The sequence below is a fragment of the Hoplias malabaricus genome, chromosome X1, assembly GCF_029633855.1.
Source record: "Hoplias malabaricus isolate fHopMal1 chromosome X1, fHopMal1.hap1, whole genome shotgun sequence".
Taxonomy (NCBI): domain Eukaryota; kingdom Metazoa; phylum Chordata; class Actinopteri; order Characiformes; family Erythrinidae; genus Hoplias; species Hoplias malabaricus.
This window is the reverse complement of record NC_089818.1, coordinates 4,767,243-4,783,252: the sequence shown is the minus strand read 5'-3', so window position 1 is coordinate 4,783,252 and position 16,010 is coordinate 4,767,243. Positions and strand designations below refer to the sequence as shown.

Genomic DNA, 16,010 nt, shown 5'->3' with positions numbered 1-16,010 from the left:
ACGTGCAAGGATCAGAAGGGGTGGGGGACCAGTCACGTGCTCAAATAACCAACCGTACCCCAAAATGCAACGCAGTCTGAAGGCAATACAGCTTAGAAAAGCGGCGACGATGGGGGTCCAAGCACGGGGCTTACCTCCAGATTTGTCCGAGCTGCAGGATGTGGATGATGGACTGCATGAGCCAGATGCAGAAGGAGCAGGAGGGCGAGCGTTTCTGGTTAGTCCGCGCGGCGTTGGCGGTGCTGCTGCTGCTGTTGCTGCTGCTGTTGGTGTTGGTGTTAGTGTTGGTGTTGCTCTTGCTGGCGGTGCTCGCCTGCCGTTGAGGCGTGGACGTGTGCGCCACGTCGCCGTGCGAGGCCGAGCAGCTCAGCAGCTTGCCGTCCATGTGCGAGCAGCCGCCGGGGGACGGGGACGAGTCGCTGTCCGCGGTGCTGAAGTCGTGCACGAACCATCGGAAGCTGAAGACCTGCACGGAGAAGGAGCCGAGCACCACGAAGAAGAGCGTGAGGCCGAACCACCAGTAATCCCGCCGCATGTAGTAGTCGACGGCCAGCCACACGTCCGTGCCCACGTCGGCGAAGTACACGGCCACTGCGGCGAGGATCCACAGGCAGTCCCACACCGTGTAGCGCTGCCGCTCCCGGCCCAGACGCAGGCACGTCGAGTTGGAGCCCCCGCCGCAGCAGCGTGAGCCTCCGTTCACGTTGAAGTCCGCCTCCCCGGCGCCGGAGTCGGGCTGCGAGCCCGGCGCTAGCCCCTGCGCCGAGCCCGAGTGCTCCGAGTTCTGTAGAGGCGTGAACGCCACGTCGCTCTTCTTCATCTTCAGCACCCCGTCGGATTTTGCGGCCATTGCGGCGTCCACGGCAGCGGCGGCGGCAGCGGCGGGAGCATCAACCGCGGCCACTCCAATGTGGTTCAATTTCGAGAGGTTCGGCTCGCGGAAAAAGGCGGAAAAAGACGACGGCGTTCACTTGCAGCTGCGGTCCAAGCGTTCGATTCCGAAGCGCATTATACGCTACACATCGCCTTGGAAAGAATTTCCATGGTGCACGTTGCTGGGAGTGGGCTCTCTCTCTCTGTCTCTTTACAAACACACACACACATACACACTCATACACACGCACGCACACACACACTCACACTCCTTCTTTTTCTTCTTCCTTTCGTCTTCCTTCTCTTTCTCTCTCTCTTCCCCCTTCTCTAGCTCTTCCTCTCCTCCTCTTCTCCCGCTCTTCAGCTACTGTCTCCCAGGCGCTGGAGGAGAGGAGACGGTGGGCTGGGCGACCCCCTGCTCCTCTTTCTCTGTTTCTCTGTTCCCTTTCTCTCTCGATTCTCTATCTCTCCTCCCTCAGCCACAGCTCGAGCGCCGCCTGCACGGCACAAAGCGACACTTCCTCTCCGTGCAGCGGCTACGGAGCATATGCTCTCGCGCTCCAAAGCATGACATCATTGCTTTGCAACTCCTCTCTCTCTCTCTCTCTTCTCTCTCTCTCTCTCTCTTTTCATCATAGTGCTTCGTCGAGGCTCGCGCATGCCACGGATTTTCACGAGCGTCAAACGTCATGAGAAAAGGAGAGAGGGAAAGAGAGAGAGAGAGAGAGAGAGAGAGAGAGAGAGAACACAACAATCAAAAACGTCAAAACCCTGGCTTCTGATGCCTGTGTTTATTTTTGTTTTACAGCACGAGCTGAATGTATAACGAGTTATTGTTAAAAAAATAATAAATACGCACCACTTTCAAACGTTTATTTCACAGTATTTTAAAGTAGGCGTGGAAATGGATTTCTCAAATACTACCTTAAAAAGCACGTATTTCCCCTCATTGGGCCGAAGCTAACTGCTATTTTTAAAAATCTAATTAGGAAAAAAGTATATTATCTTAAAGTAACACTAGGTAAGACCTGAGTTTTTGCTCCTGGTGCTCCCCCTAGTGTTGTTCATATTTACTGCACTATACTGAAATCACAGGGGAGGTGAAGGGAGGGGGTGGTTTCCTACATAGTGCAGTTTCTACAGTGCTGACCCTGGAGTAGCATTGACAAAGGCGCTATTCTCACTATTACACCTCAGTGGAGCATCACGGTAATTCTGAAGCTGTAGGTTGAAGGTAAAAATATCACGTGTTGTTCCTTTAAATGTACATTGTTTTTTTTTTTTTATGACATCACAACCATGCTAATAGGAAGTATATTACAACATGATACTGTTTGGGACTGTAGGAAACCCTGTTGGTTGGAGCTGTGGGTGGAGCTATAGCTGCAGTAGCTTTATAGTGATGTAGATGAACGTGTCTCTGATTTGTTTTGATGGATTTGTGAAGGAGGAGTCAGAGGATCAATAGGTTGTTGTAGTGGGTGGAGCTTTGACTACAATATCGATAGCGTGAAGGAGATTGATGTGTTTCTGATGATGTTTATAAAACAGGTGGTGTCAGCGGATCAATAGGTTGTTGTTGTGGGTGGAGATACAGCTGCATTTTATACACAATCAGAGACACGCCCATCTACTTCATGATACTGTAGCTAAAGCAAGTGTTTGCTTTTGCCCTATGGTGTGTGATTTAGGGGAGTCTTAGCTAAGGAGTGGAATTTGGTGAAGATATTGGTCAGGACACCCACTGGACCACCAAAGAGTGGGTTTGGGATATTATTCTCAGTGCAGCAGTGACGCTGGGGTATTTACAAACTCCAGCAGCCTTGCTGTGTCTGATCTTCTTGTACCAGCACAATACACATGAACACACCACCATCACGTCAGTGTCACTGCAGAACTCAGAATGAGTCGTCTACCAAATAACACTTTCTCTGTGGTGGTCTGGGGGCTCAGGGGGTCACCTGAGGATTGAAGAAGAGAGGTAAATTGGGCAGATAAAGTATGCAGAGCTGATGGACTATAGTCTGTAATGGTATAGTTATAAAGTGCTTTGGTATGGTCAACGAAGCTGCGAGAATGGGCAGAATGTGTAAAGAAACAAGGAGGTGCTCATAATGTTATGGCTCATCTGTTTAAAAAAAAAATACAATAATACGTTGAAGCACGAGCATAGAATGAACAGTGGTTTCAATTTCCCCTCAATGCTTTGAGAAGGGCTTGGATGTGAATATTTTCTCTAATAAAACAATTTTGGTTTTGGTTCACAGTCGTTTCAGAAATGAAACGCGGTAGAAACCAGTTTCAGCACCACGAACAGCTCTCCTCCATTCAGACAGGCAGAGAGACTGGGTTCAGCACCACAGACAGCTCCCACGCTGCCAAAGTGTGCAGCAAAACAAAGCACACCGCATTTAGACGCTCATGTGATCAGCGCTGGGGCTAACCTGCGTCATGATCAAATATATTGGCATCCCTGAGGAGCTATAGGACGTTGTGTGTTGTCGACACGCCCTCATGCACGCGAGTACAGGCACACACACACACACACACCCATCGCTTAGTGATTCGACTGCCAGATAAACAGAGATGTTTTAATCTTAAACGATCATTGTTTTTGCAGGATCATCACCTCTACTCTGAACCTCACTCTGAACCGTGAACAGTCGCACGCTGCTAAATATGTACCATATGGAAATTTGCTTCCAACATTTATTTTGAACTCAAGGGCATTAATAGGCTGAATGTCCCCTATTTTGTAGCATACTTTTCTGTTTTAAAAACAATAAAACAATTGTGTGAATGTGTGTGTGTGTATATGTGTGTGTGAGGGAGAGAGAGAGAGAGAGAGAGAGAGAGAGAGAGAGAGAGAGAGAGAGAGAGAGAGAGAGAGAGAGAGAGAGAGCTCAGTGTACAGTACCTAATATCCATGGTTCTCGATTGGCTCTTTTCCTCAGGCTGTCATTTCTGTGCCACCTGGTCAAGTTTCGGAGATGACACCATCTGTCATGATCAGCTGTGTCAGGCCCTGGCACTGTGGCTTGATTCGTGGGCTGGGCTTTGCTTTATCTATTTCAGGCCCCGCTGGCATCCACTCACTCAGACACACACACACTCACACACATTGTTTTCATGCAATATATCAATTATATGTGTGTTATAAGTGAATGTCCTTTATTAGCTGTTTGCAGATCACTGTCCGGTTGAAAACATCATTTGAACACAGCAGGAATAAGCATCCATTCAGTTGTCTGCTTATCCAGTTCAGGGCTGCGGTGGTTTATGAGCCTATCTGGAATCACTGGGTGTCGGGCGACACACACTCACATGTATGGACACTTTTGAGTCTCCAATCCACCTACCAACATGTGTTATTGGACCGTGGGAGGAAACCGGAGCACCCGGAGGAAACCCACGCAGACACAGAGAGAACACACCACACTCCTCACAGACAGTCACCTGGAGGAAACCCACACAGACACAGAGAGAACACACCACACTCCTCACAGACAGTCACCTGGAGGAAACCCACGCACACACAGGGAGAACACACCACACTCCTCACAGACAGTCACCCGGAGGAAACCCACATGGACACAGAGAGAACACACCACACTCCTCACAGACAGTCACCCGGAGGAAACCCACACAGACACAGAGAGAACACACCACACTCCTCACAGACAGTCACCTGGAGGAAACCCACGCACACACAGGGAGAACACACCACACTCCTCACAGACAGTCACCCGGAGGAAACCCACATGGACACAGGGAGAACACACCACACTCCTCACAGACAGTCACCCAGAGGAAACCCACGCAGACACAGAGAGAACACACCACACTCCTCACAGACAGTCACCCGGAGCGGGACTCGAACCCGTAACCTCCAGGTCCCTGGAGCTGTGTGACTGCGACACCTACCTGCTGCACCACCGTACCCTATATTTGTATTACTATTTGAAATATCATACAAATTTAAAATATTTATATAATAGTTATATAAAACTTCTAAACATAACCTGATGATATGTTTCATAACCAAAATAAATGTTTTATTCTTACAGTTATAATAAAAAAATAATAAGTAAATAAATAAAAGATAAAACATTTTCTGTAAATGTATTTTACAAAGTCAGGAGCTGCTTCATCATCATCATTTTTATTTATGGTGCTGTTTCTATGCTCAAGGACGTTTGGCCAACTACGCTGAGCTTAGATCTACATTAACAACAAATAAAGTCACGAAAGACTCGAAAGTCAGGGGGATTTACAAGAGTACACTGAACTGAAACACAGAGAGAGAGAGAGAGAGAGAGAGAGAGAGAGAGAGAGAGAGAGAGAGAGAGAGGAGAGTGAGAGGAGAGTGAGAGAGAGACAGAAAAAAGGGAAAGAGAGAGGAGAGAGAGAGAGAGTATAGCATGGAGTATATACCCTCTCCACAGAAATGCATGGAATGAAATGGGGCACTTTGAAGCAGCTGTATAACAATGTAATAACAGTATATGAACAGTGTATAACAGTGTAATTGAGTGATGGAGCACCAGCCAATACAGTTGGAATGAGCTGAGACATCATCAATAATAGCGTGTCCAATAGGTATTACAAGTGTACATCAAGTACTTCTAGTACCAACATATACATAATAACATGTTTGACATGTGTTACACGCCGTAGCTTGTGGATGAGGCTCCATTCATGCGGCCTACCGGGGCTTGTGGGAAATATTTCAGCCTCTTAATTACAGGGTTCAGGCTTTTGGCTGGTGTTCTTTGCTGCGGTTTAAATTTGATTCAAATTAACACGAATAGCCCTCCACAATGCAAATGATTTGAAAATGTTGGAGAGTATTGATGAACTTCCAGAACGATGAAGATAATGCCCTTCCATTGAAAAGTTAATGGGGGATAATTACAGAGACGCAGAAAGCCTCCTTTAATTCCCCACCAGCAATTAAGCCTCGGAAACACAATTATTATCCTAATTTACTTCCCTTTCGGAAAACTGCCCGCTTCTGTCAAACCGTGGGCAACAGGCCATCCCTTATTTTTATTTAAGAATTTGCGCTCTACGATGATGAGCTGGGTTTTCAGAACTAAGTGTGTTAGCGATTCAGTGGAGCTGCTGCAGGCCTCCCACTGCAGCTGTAATATAATTACGGCTTCTTTTATTGATCTGAGCATTTTATGACAGTGGGATTCACAACCCAACTGCCCTCATACACACAGACCTGTGTAGAACCATCTATAGCACAGTCTCCATCAATCTACAGAACCCTTTCACTGGGCGAAGAACCGTTGAATTATGCAAGGGCTTCTTTGAGTGTTCAGGGTTCGATACAAATCCATTGTCTTTAGTTAATGCATCGTTAAAAGATTCCCCAGATTGATGGAAGATATATTTTAAAACGGTAGATGGTTGAACACAGCACCAAACGTTTCTGCTGTTGTCAGGCTTTCTACATTTTTAGAACCTTTTTTACAATACATGGTTATTTTTTACCAAGGAACCCTTGAAGAACCACGTTTTGTAAGAGTTGAATTTATGTAGACAGTCACCCGAAGGAAACCCACGCAGACACAGGGAGAACACACCACACTCCTCACAGACAGTCACCCGAAGGAAACCCACGCAGACACAGGGAGAACACACCACACTCCTCACAGACAGTCACCCGGAGGAAACCCACGCAGACACAGGGAGAACACACCACACTCCTCACAGACAGTCACCCGGAGGAAACCCACGCAGACACAGGGAGAACGCACCACACTCCTCACAGACAGTCACCCGGAGGAAACCCACGCAGACACAGGGAGAACGCACCACACTCCTCACAGACAGTCACCCGGAGGAAACCAATGCAGACACAGGGAGAACACACCACACTCCTCACAGACAGTCACCCGGAGGAAACCCACGCAGACACAGGGAGAACGCACCACACTCCTCACAGACAGTCACCCGGAGGAAACCAATGCAGACACAGGGAGAACACACCACACTCCTCACAGACAGTCACCCGGAGGAAACCCACACAGACACAGGGAGAACACACCACACTCCTCACAGACAGGCACCCGGAGGAAACCCACGCAGACACAGGGAGAACACACCACACTCCTCACAGACAGTCACCCGGAGGAAACCAATGCAGACACAGGGAGAACACACCACACTCCTCACAGACAGTCACCCGGAGGAAACCAATGCAGACACAGGGAGAACACACCACACTCCTCACAGACAGGCACCCGGAGGAAACCCACACAGACACAGGGAGAACACACCACACTCCTCACAGACAGTCACCCGGAGGAAACCCACACAGACACAGGGAGAACACACCACACTCCTCACAGACAGTCACCCGGAGGAAACCCACACAGACACAGGGAGAACACACCACACTCCTCACAGACAGTCACCCGGAGGAAACCCACGCAGACACAGGGAGAACACACCACACTCCTCACAGACAGTCACCCGGAGGAAACCCACGCAGACACAGGGAGAACACACCACACTCCTCACAGACAGTCACCCGGAGGAAACCCACGCAGACACAGGGAGAACGCACCACACTCCTCACAGACAGTCACCCGGAGGAAACCAATGCAGACACAGGGAGAACACACCACACTCCTCACAGACAGTCACCCGGAGGAAACCCACACAGACACAGGGAGAACACACCACACTCCTCACAGACAGTCACCCGGAGGAAACCCACACAGACACAGGGAGAACACACCACACTCCTCACAGACAGGCACCCGGAGGAAACCCACGCAGACACAGGGAGAACACACCACACTCCTCACAGACAGTCACCCGGAGGAAACCAATGCAGACACAGGGAGAACACACCACACTCCTCACAGACAGTCACCCGGAGGAAACCAATGCAGACACAGGGAGAACACACCACACTCCTCACAGACAGTCACCCGGAGGAAACCAATGCAGACACAGGGAGAACACACCACACTCCTCACAGACAGTCACCCGGAGGAAACCAATGCAGACACAGGGAGAACACACCACACTCCTCACAGACAGTCACCCGGAGGAAACCAATGCAGACACAGGGAGAACACACCACACTCCTCACAGACAGTCACCCGGAGGAAACCCACACAGACACAGGGAGAACACACCACACTCCTCACAGACAGTCACCCGGAGGAAACCCACGCAGACACAGGGAGAACACACCACACTCCTCACAGACAGTCACCCAGAGGAAACCCACGCAGTCACAGGGAGAACACACCACACTCCTCACAGACAGTCACCCGGAGGAAACCCACACAGACACAGAGAGAACACACCACACTCCTCACAGACAGTCACCCGGAGGAAACCCACACAGACACAGGGAGAACACACCACACTCCTCACAGACAGTCACCCGGAGGAAACCCACGCAGACACAGGGAGAACACACCACACTCCTCACAGACAGTCACCCGGAGGAAACCCACGCAGACACAGGGAGAACACACCACACTCCTCACAGACAGGCACCCGGAGGAAACCCACACAGACACAGAGAGAACACAACACACTCCTCACAGACAGTCACCCGGAGGAAACCCACACAGACACGGGGAGAACACACCACACTCCTCACAGACAGTCACCCGGAGGAAACCCACACAGACACAGGGAGAACACACCACACTCCTCACAGACAGGCACCCGGAGGAAACCCACACAGACACGGGGAGAACACACCACACTCCTCACAGACAGTCACCCGGAGGAAACCCACACAGACACGGGGAGAACACACCACACTCCTCACAGACAGTCACCCGGAGGAAACCCACACAGACACGGGGAGAACACACCACACTCCTCACAGACAGTCACCCGGAGGAAACCCACACAGACACGGGGAGAACACACCACACTCCTCACAGACAGGCACCCGGAGGAAACCCACACAGACACGGGGAGAACACACCACACTCCTCACAGACAGTCACCCGGAGGAAACCCACACAGACACGGGGAGAACACACCACACTCCTCACAGACAGTCACCCGGAGGAAACCCACACAGACACAGGGAGAACACACCAACTCCTCACAGACAGTCACCCGGAGGAAACCCACACAGACATAGGGAGTCGTCTGTAACGTAGAGACACACCTCACTATGATTAAGGCACCTGCAGCTTCTACCAAATGCTGTGAGGTTTTATATCCTTCAAGGCTTCATTTGATTTTGACAGTGATTACAATATTGTGCTTTGGTTTTCAATTATAAGCTTCTAGGTCCCTTTCTCATTCAAAGAGATCGGAGCCTGGACTTGTACGAGGGAATGTAACCCTCCTGAACGCATCCCAGAGGTGGCTGCAAAGCAGACGGGTTTCTCTATAAGGACTCTGATGGAGCATCTCCTTTCTGGACATATTTTCTATAGCCGAGAAGCCTCCAGCCCCATCGGAGACGCAGGTGGTGGTTGCTCGGCAACACAGCCGCATTTCTCCAGCTGTGTATGAAGTCCATGGGTGACAGACATAGGAAGTGATCCTCATGGGGGAGTTGGTCAAGCAGAATGGGGGACACGGGCCCCTCAAAAAGACAGACAGACAGGAACCGTGGAGCAGATATGGTTACACATTAAAGCCTCTGCGACGGTCCAAATGCAGGCTGCCAGGAGAAAAAAATGCCCAGTAGATAGATGAATATAGAGCTTTATGACTGACAAGGTTGTGGTGTGTTAATCTGCATTGTAATGGTTGAGTGGATCAGACACAGCAGTAGCTCCTGGGGTTTTTAAACCCGGTGTCCACTCACTGTGGAGACACTCCTCCCTCGTTGGTAGATGTAAATTCAGAGACAGCAGCTCATCTGTCGCTGCACAGTGTGTGTCACTCGTCCTCTAGTCCTTCATCAGTGACACAGGACGCTGTCGGCTGGATGTTTTTGGTTCTTTGTCCAGCAGTGACACTGTGGGGTTTAAAAACTCCAGCAGCACTGCTGTGTCTGATCACACAGAACACACAGCGACACACATAAGCCATGAGATTGATTGCAGCGGCTCTTTTCCTGGGTCAGCTTTTGATGTTTGGATGTTGGAAGCAGAAAAACGGGCGCGCACAAAGATCTGAGCCAATCGGAACAGGGCCTGTGTTGGTCATAATGTTTTGGTCGGAGCATATTCAGAACTGTTTCTTGTGAGGCGTCCAAAGCAGGAGCTCACTGACATGCGAGAGGAGTGAAGGCTAACCCCCTGTAGCACAAACCGTGTGCCCACGCTGAGCCCTTAGGTCATTTACAGCCTTATGTAATACATATGGGACATATTTAAAGTGTCCCTTACAGATATATGTCTTTCTAATAGACCCATGATTTTAATAAAAAGACCTTTTATTAAAAGTTATATAATAAAATATGAAATTAATCAATTTGCAAGAATGAGTGTTTTTTTCACGTCTGTCACTTTCATTCCATTTTGCCACCAATTATGATTTCTATTTCTGTCAATCTGTCACTCTGCTCTGCTTGTCTAACAACCGTTGGCATGGAAACGGTCTGCAGGACTGGATGTGTGTGTGTGTATTAGTGTCATATGACCGTATTTGGGTATTTAAACATATGGGACATATGACCTCATGCTGGAGTGTGTGTATAAGCCCCCGTCACGCTGAGACACACTCCTCCAGCTCTGGGGCCCGATGTGTTAAGGCCAGTGGTCACTGAGCCAGGGGCTAGTTGTCACAGCGCCACTGGGGACAGCAGCGTCCAGCTGTCAGAGCCAGCTCAGCTTAAACCAGCACGACATTTCAAACCGAAACATCCTCCTCGTCTGCAGTGAATCAGACATGCACATACACACACATACACACATATTTATATACACACACACACAGAAAGAGAGGCAGAGGGAGACATGAGTGAGAAACTAAGAGACAAAGAGAGACAGAGAAGCAGAGAGAAAAGAAAAAGAGGGAAAGTATAATGGGTAACACCCCCACCCTCCTCATGATATGCTACACACTTAAAAATGATGAAAAAAAAAAGAACCCTAAACATTTGAAGAACCTTAGAACCTTTTGCATGATTTAAGCATTCTTTGCATTGTGAAAGAGTTCTTCAGATCAATGGAGAATATGCTACAGATGGCTACATGAAAATGGTTCCTCTACTGTTATGGTGTCGTATAAATAGGTGCTATATGTTGGACCATCTATAGCACATTCCCCATCAGTCTGAAGAACCCTGAAGTCATGCGCAGAGTTCTTTGGGTGCTCAAGGTTCTGTAGAACCCTTGTAGAACCTCCATTTTCAAGTGTGGGGCTTTTATTTCCAATTCAGGCACAACAGACACTGCATGTTAAAGGCAACCACAGGCGAATCTACAGGACAACTAACTCCCGTTCTGTTTGTCGTCCTTCAGAAGCTCTCCATCTTTTAAGGTGGAACAGTTTGTTTGAGTAAGACTCTGACTGTTGCACCTGGCCGAGGTTTGACTTGCCGTTACATTTTTATTCACTGTTTGATTTACCACCTAATCTCGTTTGTAACCCGAGCCGTTTGGAGTCAGTTCCACCTTAAGTAGTCTGTGGTCTCGGTTGATACCAGACTCTCTACTGAGAGCATAACGTGTCCAAGAACCGTCTTCTACTGCTGGAAAAGAAATTTGACTGAAAAACCAGCCATTATGACATCATGTGTTAAACGAGGCTGCGAGCCAATCAGAATGCAGCTGACAGAATTCTGACAGTGAGGCCAATTAAATGCACTGAATGTATCAGTCAATCATTCTCTGTCAACTTTTTGCCAGAGCGTCTGTGGTTAAGAATGCACCTGTAAAAACAAGTCAATGTTGCCCACCCGAAGCAGAAATAGAGCAATACCTTCATCTCTTTTTTTTAATGCTTCTCAACATTTGGCGGTGTCTCTGCCGTCTAAATACCTCCAGATGCTGTTTCTAAGCCTTGGGTCCTCCAGTGACTCACAGAGGAAAAGCCAGTTTGGACAGAGACACTTTTATTTATTTTCCCAACTTACTGAGCTAGGGCTGCATACGAACACTGGAGCTTTTTCCTCAGTGTGCAAATAGACCAGTGAGTTAGCAAATCAAGAGAAAAAGAATCTATGTTGAATGTGGGTTTGATACAGCCTGTGAGGTACTGGAGACCCTGGCCACTGCTTCCTGTGCGCACCATAAGCCATTTACTAATTGATTCTATTCTATTATGATACACACTTTCTTTACAATATCATGTCCTTGTGGGGCTTGTGTGTATAACCCATGTTTTGGGTACTGAACTGTTAAAGCCTATATTCAGACCCCGCTACGGGTGAGTTGAGAAGGTTCCGTAGTGAGAATGCTAATCCACAGAAGCTTAATTTAGTGGAAAATTAAATTGACATTGTGCAGACAGTCATAATAAGCAAGGCATTTGCATGTATTGCAGAACGAAGAGGGGAGAGTCACAACGTTCCAGGCAGCAGCTGTTAAAAACGTCAGGAGCTTCCGTCTGGCGGAGGGAAAACAAACAAACGCAGTCGGAATTAAGCCCTGCTCACAAGGACATTTAGGAACGGTGAAAAATAAAAAAAAATCCTTAAATATAGACAGGTTATACATTTCAGGAGGCATTTCTGGGAAGAAGTAAGTGACACTTCATCCTGGTCAGGGCTGCAGTGGGTTCAGAAGCCTACCAGCAATCACTGGGTACATGAGAGGAACACGCCAGTCCATCACAGGGCACCACACACTCACCCAGTCACTCACACACTCAGCTGTGGGCAATTTCCAACCAACGGCGAGAGGAAACCCACACAGACACAGGGAGAGCCCCCCGTCTCCATCCCTCCACAGACAGTGACCCAAGGTGAGGATCAAACCCAGAGCAGAAGCAGGAATCTTCTAAACTGGTGTCGGGACTCAGCCGTCAGAGCTTTTATATTGGAGAGATGATAGAAGCAGGTGTGTGTGTTTCTCCTTCTACTGTGAGAAGGCAGCTTAGCAACATGGGTCTGAAAGGATGTGGCGCTAAAGACAAGCCTGCGCTGAGAGAAGGAACCTCGTGAAGTAAGCCGGCCACTATACTTCCCTCCAGCAGTGAGAGTTGAGGAGAGGGAGAAGAGGATTGATACGCCTGACTGGATCAGGGCCCTAGGGCAGGAGCAGGGTTCACGGGGAGAGAGAGAGAGAGAGAGAGAGAGAGAGAGAGAGAGAGAGTTTTACACATGACTCCATACCTCTCACACTCAGCACTACTGGAACCCTTGGGAATGTGGGTCAGTTTACTGTTGGCAAAGAGAACTGTGACACACTACGTGGCCAAAAGTTTACGGACACCATCTCATCTGACAATACCTCCTCAACTGAAGAGTATTAGCCCCCTTTTTACTGCAGTAAAACGTCTGTCCTTCTGTCAAGGCTTTAAACTTGGTTTTGGAACATTGCTGTGAGCATCTGATTGCATCTGATGACCACTAATGAGGTCAGGACAGGTGCTTGACAGAGCTCCATCACTCCAGACAACAGCAGGGTGAACTGTGTCCAATGTTACTGATGAGATTATACAAGCTGAGTAACTGTGCCCTTAAAGCAACACTAGACAGTATTTTTAAGGTAAAATTACAGTTTCAAAACTTCTGATTGTCTAGGCTCAGCGCTGCAGAAACTGCAATATGTAACTGCTGGAGGAGGGTAGGACACCACCCCAGCGACCGTCCCCTTTGGCTTAGACTTCAAGACAGTGTTGTAAAAGTCAATAAAGCTCTGCAAATGCAGGAAAGCCAAGGGATAAGGCAAAAATACCAAATATTACCTAGTGTTCCTTTAAAGCTGAAGAACAGATGTCTATATATATTTCAACAGCAAATCTACCAGGTTAAGAGTTAACTGTGGGAACCCTGCAGCTTCTTTACAGGTTTTGAGGACTCCAGCATCTCCTTAAGGGACTGGATGAAGCGCTCTCACTCGGATTAACTGCACCACTCTGTAAAGCTGGGGGACTTCATACCCCTCTATAGCCTCCACTTGGCCTCTGCAACAGAGGGTTCCCAAATTGAAATTACGCACCCAGAGAAATGAAAATGAACAAGTCGAGATAAATAATACAGAAACAAAGCCCTCTAACAGAAGTGGTGGATTATTTTTATCCGCGTCAGAGATTCGGTTGCTAGTGGCAACATCCCCCCCGTTTGTTCCTGCCTTGGCTTTGGCCAGCACTTGAGTGCATTGTGGGAAATAAGCATCCAGGACTGGCAGGCTGGGCTGAGAATAGTTACAGAGCAGCCTTTTAAATGAGCTGTTTAGAAAGCATCATTGTCAAGAAGAAACGCTTTTCATGTCCGGTGTTATCCAGAGAACGTCAGTCAGGAATCTAACAGGCGTGAAGCTGCCAGCCCTCCACAAGCCTTCCTATGAAAGTATTACAATTCATTTTCAGGTGCTTCACATGCAGTAGAATGGTGGTTGAGTAATTAAAGGTAAGATATGTAGACGGTCCTCCAGATTGGAGCAGGACCCTCACAAAGTATACCTCTAGGACCCCTCGACCTTAAATCCTTTTTTTAGCTGTCTGCAGTTCACCTGTCAGTGAGTTTCTCCTGGTCGTATCCCCCCTGGTCTCAGGAGGTTGGGGTCCAGCATGTGCCGCCTCTGAGACATGACACACACACAAACACTTGGGGGCAGTTGGGTAGGTGTTAGGTGCCTTATTCAAGAGCATCTTAGCTATGAATATTGAGGGAGGAGAAACACTGTTCTGAATCTGAATTTTGTGCATTTGAATTTAATTTGGGGCGTCATGGTGGCGCAGCAGGTAGGTGTCGCTGTCACACAGCTCCAGGGACCTGTGTCTGCGTGGGTTTCCTCCGGGTGACTGTCTGTGAGGAGTGTGGTACGTTCTCCCTGCGTCTGCGTGGGTTTCCTCCGGGTGACTGTCTGTGAGGAGTGTGGTGCGTTCTCCCTGCGTCTGCGTGGGTTTCCTCCGGGTGACTGTCTGTGAGGAGTGTGGTGCGTTCTCCCTGCGTCTGCGTGGGTTTCCTCCGGGTGACTGTCTGTGAGGAGTGTGGTGCGTTCTCCCTGCGTCTGCGTGGGTTTCCTCCGGGTGACTGTCTGTGAGGAGTGTGGTGCGTTCTCCCTGCGTCTGCGTGGGTTTCCTCCGGGTGACTGTCTGTGAGGAGTGTGGTGCGTTCTCCCTGCGTCTGCGTGGGTTTCCTCCGGGTGACTGTCTGTGAGGAGTGTGGTGCGTTCTCCCTGCGTCTGCATGGGCTTCCTCCGGGTGACTGTCTGTGAGGAGTGTGGTGTGTTCTCTCTGCGTCTGCATGGGTTTCCTCCGGGTGACTGTCTGTGAGGAGTGTGGTGTGTTCTCTCTGCGTCTGTGTGGGTTTCCTCCGGGTGACTGTCTGTGAGGAGTGTGGTGCGTTCTCCCTGCGTCTGTGTGGGTTTCCTCCGGGTGACTGTCTGTGAGGAGTGTGGTGTGTTCTCCCTGTGTCTGCGTGGGTTTCCTCCGGGTGACTGTCTGTGAGGAGTGTGGTGTGTTCTCCCTGCGTCTGCGTGGGTTTCCTCCGGGTGACTGTCTGTGAGGAGTGTGGTGCGTTCTCCCTGCGTCTGTGTGGGTTTCCTCCGGGTGACTGTCTGTGAGGAGTGTGGTGTGTTCTCTCTGTGTCTGCGTGGGTTTCCTCCGGGTGACTGTCTGTGAGGAGTGTGGTGTGTTCTCCCTGCGTCTGCGTGGGTTTCCTCCGGGTGACTGTCTGTGAGGAGTGTGGTGCGTTCTCCCTGCGTCTGTGTGGGTTTCCTCCGGGTGACTGTCTGTGAGGAGTGTGGTGTGTTCTCTCTGTGTCTGCGTGGGTTTCCTCCGGGTGACTGTCTGTGAGGAGTTGGTGTGTTCTCCCTGTGTCTGCGTGGGTTTCCTCCGGGTGACTGTCTGTGAGGAGTGTGGTGTGTTCTCCCTGTGTCTGCGTGGGTTTCCTCCGGGTGACTGTCTGTGAGGAGTGTGGTGTGTTCTCCCTGTGTCTGCATGGGTTTCCTCCGGGTGACTGTCTGTGAGGAGTGTGGTGTGTTCTCCCTGTGTCTGCGTGGGTTTCCTCCGGGTGACTGTCTGTGAGGAGTGTGGTGTGTTCTCCCTGTGTCTGCGTGGGTTTCCTCCGGGTG

At 49.3% G+C, this 16,010-nt stretch overlaps 1 protein-coding gene across 1 annotated transcript in view; it reads right to left on the bottom strand.

Annotated features, from left to right (window-relative positions):
- The window catches only part of xkr4 (XK related 4), a 50,906-nt gene extending 49,717 nt beyond the window's left edge, over positions 1 to 1,189 (bottom strand). Inside the window, exon 1 of the mRNA XM_066652912.1 lies at positions 135 to 1,189. Coding sequence (XP_066509009.1) covers positions 135 to 850 — 716 coding nt within the window. The 5' untranslated portion in view covers positions 851 to 1,189. The remainder of the gene's footprint in view (positions 1 to 134) is intronic.
- Positions 1,190 to 16,010: the final 14,821 nt, after the last annotated feature.